General features: G+C 47.2%; 2 protein-coding genes across 3 annotated transcripts in view; both read right to left on the bottom strand.

The window, feature by feature from the left end:
* The window catches only part of tbc1d13 (TBC1 domain family, member 13), a 20,155-nt gene extending 19,442 nt beyond the window's left edge, over nt 1-713 (bottom strand). The window contains exon 1 of the mRNA XM_015047764.1: nt 541-713. Within this exon, the coding sequence (XP_014903250.1) occupies nt 541-563 (23 nt within the window). The 5' untranslated portion in view covers nt 564-713. The remainder of the gene's footprint in view (nt 1-540) is intronic.
* The window catches only part of zer1 (zyg-11 related, cell cycle regulator), a 29,944-nt gene that overhangs the window by 5,060 nt on the left and 18,624 nt on the right, over nt 1-6,260 (bottom strand). Inside the window, exons 9-16 of one of the 2 annotated variants that reach the window (XR_001426818.1) lie at nt 5,815-6,030; nt 5,664-5,705; nt 5,478-5,597; nt 5,283-5,398; nt 5,015-5,203; nt 4,706-4,803; nt 4,339-4,441; nt 2,936-3,302 (exon numbers count right to left, since the gene is read on the bottom strand). Coding sequence is in view for 1 of the 2 variants with exons in the window: in XM_015047763.1 (XP_014903249.1) it covers nt 3,215-3,302; nt 4,339-4,441; nt 4,706-4,803; nt 5,015-5,203; nt 5,283-5,398; nt 5,478-5,597; nt 5,664-5,705; nt 5,815-6,030 (972 nt within the window). In the remaining variant the exon portion in view is untranslated. Of the gene's footprint in view, nt 1-1,489; nt 3,303-4,338; nt 4,442-4,705; nt 4,804-5,014; nt 5,204-5,282; nt 5,399-5,477; nt 5,598-5,663; nt 5,706-5,814; nt 6,031-6,260 lie in introns of those variants that run through there. The other variant, XM_015047763.1, reaches the window with a different exon arrangement.

Below are 6,260 nucleotides of genomic sequence, written 5' to 3'. Positions count from 1 at the left end.
TGCTTTTTGCAGCTGTTTGTTTTTAGCAGCTGTTTGTTTTTAGCAGCTGTTTGTTTTTTTTGCGGCTATTTGTTTTTTGCAGCTGTTTGTTTTTTTTGCAGCTATTTGCTTTTTGCAGCTGTTTGTTTTTAGCAGCTGTTTGTTTTTAGCAGCTGTTTGTTTTTAGCAGCTGTTTGTTTTTTTGCAGCTATTTGTTTTTTGCAGCTGTTTGCACTCATGTTTGTTTCTGATGACGTCAGCAGCTGAAGCAGTCAGCTGACCTGCTAACAGGGAGCTAACGTGGCTAAACAAATAAAGCTAACTAACTCAAACTATAAAAAACGTTTTATAAATATTAAATTGCTTAAAATGATACAATCTAAACGGACATAAAGTCTGCTGTATTAATAACGGATCAGATCAAATTAATTGTGTGTTGAACGTGAAGTTAGCCTTTGTTTGGTTAGCGGGGCTGTTAGCTCCAGCTACATGATTTCTCTGCGGTCCAACTGCGTTTTTCTCCCTGCTGGCTCCGAGTCTCACCTGAGGAGGAGAACTCACCTGTTCTTGTAGGCAGTAGACATGTCTGGCAGGTGACGCTGCTTCCCTTTCAGCCTTTCTCCCAGAAACGGGAATGAATTATTGGACTTCGGGAAGTTAGCCTAAGGAAACTTCCGCCTTCTCAGCCAGCAAGCAGAGCTACGGAGAGCGGCGAGGGACAAACAAGACATGACGCCGCATTCAGTTTTTTTTTTGTTTGTTTGCTTTTTTTTTTTTTTTTTTACGCCGCATTCAGTTTGCATCAGAATCTGGAACACAGTGACGTTATAGTCATGCACAACTTCAACAAATAATAGTAATTATGACCTGAACTCTGACCCCAAATTTCAAACCAGTGTGTGATTCAATAAGCTATTTTAGCTATTTAGGCGTGTTTACTTTAATAATGGCCGCTGCATTCCTACAGGTGGCAGCCATTGTTTGTGATGTCGAAGATGATTAATAAATGTGTTTTTTGGATGATAGTGGATGTTGTAGTTGTGGGTTCAGACTGAGCAGAAAACTAGCAGAATTAAAAACATGGAATGCTATGCTGCCATCTAGTGGCAGTTAGATAAATATAATAAAGATGAAGTCCACTAAAATGAAGTAAAGTCATCAGAAACAAATCAGGAGAGACAGAAATGTTTTTAATTTAGCTGCTAAACATTCAGATATTAAAAGTTAAACCCCACTTTGTTGTAAATACTTCTTTCAGCAGAAATTCTGAACATTAGACATTATTAATAGATTAAAAATGTAATTCATTTAAACCATTTCATGAAAAATGAGCATTTTGAGTTTTGAAAATAGTTATTATATGTGAACATGAATGTCAAAGGTTAGATGTGTAAGTTAGAATCAGGATAAACATTTAAATTCTGCAGTTTATTTTATTTTCAAAGAACATTTTTGCTGCTGTAATTGATTAACTTATTGAATCTCAGCTGAATATAAACCAAGAGCAGCGGCTCGTTTAACCACTCCATGTTTATTGCTTATTCATATTTTTACATTAAAGTCATGAAGCTACTGAGATCAACAGAAACGGAACCGTTTGTTTTTCATTTGGATCGAACTCTTCAGCAGAGAGAGAATAAATCAACAACAGAAACAGGATGAAACCAGAACCCGTAAATAATCACAAACAGTCCAGTTTCCTGTTCAGACGGAAACAATCCTCTTCTTCTGCCGGGTCCAAATACTGCGCAGGTCTCTGGAACAGCTGATCAACACCTGATCAGAGCAATCGGATCAATAACAGAACCAATAACAACAAGGAACCAAAACCCAGACTATCAGAGAAAAACGTCCAACAGAACCAGGAAAAGAATCAGGAAACAGACAGAAGTCCTGGTGAAGGTTCTGGGATTAACGGGATTATTTAATCTGACTGAAGTTCTGGGAACCGAACCAAGATGGAGGAGCATCTCTGGACCGGACCACCGGTTCTGATTTCATAAACATTATTATTTCATATTAATCTGTCCTCAAATCTCTGGAATAATCCCAGATATTCTGGATTATTCAGACATGCCAGATGTCTTTCTAAGAGCGAAGGCTTGAACCAAATCTGAGACTCCATTTGGATCAGAACCAGCACTGAGAGGCCAAACGGGTTTCCCTGTTTGGACTGAAAAATCCAGAAATTCACCAAACTACAGATATGACCATGATTTTAATGAGAAACCCGGTTCTGTTTGGACCTCTGTCCCTCAGCCGTCCACTCCATCAGAACCATCAGAACCGGGCCACAGGGAGTTTGTCTGACCCGTTTTCCAGTTCAGCGTGATGACGGTTCTGACCCGGTTGAACATCCAGTTCCTCCATCCAATCGCAAGTCTTTCTGTCTCCTTCCATCCAGAACTTCCTGGTTTCTGACCAATCAGAGCCCAGGGAGCCACGCCCACTCCGATTGGTTCTGAACAAACCGGACCCGATGGTTCAGCCTGGTTCTCGCAGGCTGAAAGTTTTTTTAGTTTTCACACAGCAACCGTTGGTCTCCTCAGAGTCACCATGGCAACCAGTGACTTGGCGTTTTAAGAACGACTCAGCAGTTTCTTCTTCGTCTGTCAGACGAACAGGAAGTTAGAGAAAGGAAACCCGATACGACCCGGAAACGAGATTCACCTTCTGCTGAGTCGTTCTGAGTCACTGGTTCAAGGTCGTCCAACTGGTGAGTTAACTGGTTCAGGAGATTTAACTGGTTCACAGTCCTCTAACTAGTTCCATTTGTTTAACTGGTTCTGGTTCTGTCCAGGGCTGCTGGTGTGGATGGTCGGCGCCGACAGCAGGTCATTTCCGTTTAAATATTGTGAGTCATGAGTGTTTACAGCCGTTTATAAAACATCCACACAGTAAAAGAAGAAACCCACACTGAATATTTACATATTTAACAACGAGTCCAGCGCCGGACCGGACCGGACCGGGCGCTAACAGAGGAGGAAACACCAGTCCCATCTGAGAACTGGAGATCTGTGCTACTCCAACACACAGACACACACACACACACACACACACACACACACACACACACACACACACACAGCCCTCCCGACCCAACATGGCGGCTCCAATGATGTGTTCGGGTTCAGAACTCGCTCTGCTCTACGAAACAAGAGGAAACGGGAAAAGAAGCAGAAACCAGCCGGTTCTGGACCCGCTGCAGACTGGGAGTTCTGGTTCTGGTTCTGGCTCAGCCTCTCTGGCCGTAGTTGGCCTCCTGGCCGCTGTTCGTCTCCATCGGATCCTCCTTGAAGTTCTCACACTGCTCCATCACCTTCCTGGAAACAGCAGGGGGCGCCAGAATGAGTGCAAGGAAACCGAACAAACTTTATAAACGTCGCAACAAACAGAAAACAAGTAAAATATGTTTTAGTCGAGTTTCTGTCTGCTGGTTTGGAGTGAATCAAATTGGACCGGACCGGACCGGAACCCTCCCAACCGGACCGGACCGACCAGGCTACACAGAGTCAGATGGTTTGGCTGGAATAAACAGGAAATGTTTAGTAAACTGTTTCCATCTCAGCTGCAGCTCATTAACTAAACCCACCAACAGGGGGCGCAAACACCTCTTTACAATATCAAGTTATTTTGATTTTTTATTTTTCTGCTGTGATATTTCAAAATGTGCATAAAAACATAGATAGAAATATGGATAATGATGAAAGTCATAAAATCAGCCTCTTTATCAGATACATTCATGTCAGAAACTTTGACTATGCAGCAGCTGCAGGTTTGGTTTAAACTCATTTCTCTGACTTTCCAGAACATTTTGGATAGAAATTCCAGAACTGTGTTATTATTTTTGCCTCTTTAGAGTCACATGGCTCCGTTTATCAAAGCCAGCTTCTGATTGGTGGATCAGGACCTCCTGACTGCTCCGCACCCCCAGCTGCTTCCTGTTGGTCCAAACAGAAACAGAACCAGCAGGAAGCTTCTGACTGCTTCTCTTCCTGCTGATCTGTCCCACAAAGTCCCAATAAATCCAGCATGTGGCTGAGATGAGACATGACAAAGGTCAAAGGGCATGAAAGTTACTGCAGCTGACTGAGCAGCTAGGCTGACTGAAAAACGTGACAGATAAAGATCCACTCTGCAGCATTAAATTGTTTTATTGAAGTTTTTAACGGCCATGTTATAAACCCAGTGTTTCTTACTTAATGCCTGGTCGTAGATGTGACTTTATTCCTGTCACTTTAAGGTAACAGGAAGTGAGGTTTTAGGAGCAACGCCTTCTGATTCGCCTTTATGCAGACGACTCTGTTGTTGCTCCAGACAGAGAGCGAAGCTGAATGTTAAATAAAAGTAAAGTCTCACCTCGCCATCTCCTTGGTCTCTGGCTGGGAACTGTCCAGCTCAAGGACTTTCTCCAAAAGACTAACGCCGCCTTCCTTTATCAGCAGCGGACAGTATTTACTGGCTGCAGACGGAAACAGACAAAAATAAACCATGAAATAAGTCAGACAAACAGTTAGCATCTGAAGCTAAAAACATCGGATCATGTTTTATGAGCTGCAGCGTCAGTAGCAGCGTCAGTAGCAGCGTCAGTAGCAGCATCAGTAGCAGCGTCAGCAGCAGCGTCAGCAGCAGCGTCAGTAGCAGCATCAGCAGCAGCATCAGTAGCAGCGTTTACCCAGCAGCCATCATGTTGTCGTGTTCATCAGGTGAGTCAGCAGATACTCACGGTAAACCGACACCAGGTTGTAGAGCGCCCAGGTGGCCCAGTGCTGGCTGACGGGGGCGATGCCCTGAGGAAGCAGCCGCAGGATCGGCTCAAACGACCTGCAGGTCAGACCGGACCGTCACCACAAACAGCTTCTAATAACAGATCTAGATCTGCATATCTACGCCGTCTGGAGATTTGATCCTCAGCACAGAAAAAAATAAATAAATCTGCTCAGAACGGAAATACAAGTAAAGATACAGCCTGGTTCTAACTAGACAGACAGATAGCAGCTCCTCCACTGCTATCTGATTGACCTTTGACCCTGACCTGTAGTTGATGTTGCGGCGGGAGCTGACGTCCCAGCTCTGGATGGCGTCCCACATCCTGTCCATGACGGCATCGCGCCGCGGCTCCTCCATGCTCCACACCTGGGGCCCGTCGAACATGATGTGTGACAGAACGCCGCAGGCATTGTAGGAGACCTCGATGCCGTCCGCCTTGCTCTCCAGCAGGTTGCTGCAGCGGTGGGACGGTACAACGTTAGAACGACTCTACGCTGCCTCACGGCGCCCCCTGCTGGCCGGAGGACTCTCACCTGAACACGGTGATGAACTGAGGCGTGAGCAGCTGCGGCCGCAGAGACTTCACCTCCGCCACGTTACCCAGAAGCCCCAGCATGTTGCGGTGGAGCTCCTGCTTGTCTGGAAACTCCTGCAGATCAGAACCAGGTAAGACACTGTTTGCTCAGAGCTGCTGCACTTCACCCCGTGTCCTGCAGGTGGCGCCTCACCTCCAGACACTCCAGGAAGAGGCTCATGCCGCGGCAGTTCAGGAACATCTGGCAGTTATCAGGCGTCTCATCGGTGATGTTCCAGAGCGCGCTCCAGGAGAACTCCATCACCTGGTCACACTGCACACACATTGTCACTCACACACACACACACACACACCTGGAGCAGGACAGGCAGAGACTCACCGTTCGGTCCTGCAGCTTCTTCTGGATCAGGTTCAGCATGGTCTGAGGGGAAACGCTTAGTTAGCACAGAACCAACAACATGAACTGCTAACCCAGGTTACCCTCCTGGTGACCCCGGTAACCACGGTAACCCTGCCAGGTGGAGTGTTACCTTGACGAAGCCCATCTTGCCCACGGCCTCCTTGTGGTGGTTGTCCACCTGGCAGACCAGGGCGTTGCAGAGATGCACGGCGATCCTCTGGATGGACTCGTCCTGCCGGGCCGGCTCCAGGATCTTCAGCAGCAGCTGGTTGACCCGACTGTACTGGAACTCCAGCTCCTCTGGGATGCTGAAGTTACAGAGCGTCAGGCAGCAGTTCCTCTGCACCTGCAGCAGAGAGACGCCTCAGCACCGTGGCCCCTGGCTAAGGTCCAAACAGAACTGGCTAATACCCCGCCCTCTGGCCCCACCCCTGGCTCTGCCCCCACCCCTTGGCTCATGCCCCGCCCCCTGGCTAATGCCCCGCCCTCTGGCTAATGCCCCGCCCTCTGGCTCTGTCCCCGTCCCTGGCCCTGGCCCCCCCCCTTTGCCCGCGCCCCCCCCCCCGGCTCTCGTCT

The sequence above is a fragment of the Poecilia latipinna genome, unplaced genomic scaffold (assembly GCF_001443285.1).
Source record: "Poecilia latipinna isolate Pla-1442-1.1 unplaced genomic scaffold, P_latipinna-1.0 Scaffold841, whole genome shotgun sequence".
Classification (NCBI taxonomy): domain Eukaryota; kingdom Metazoa; phylum Chordata; class Actinopteri; order Cyprinodontiformes; family Poeciliidae; genus Poecilia; species Poecilia latipinna.
The sequence above is the reverse complement of the archived record's forward strand: the minus strand, read 5'-3'. Positions and strand labels throughout refer to the sequence as shown.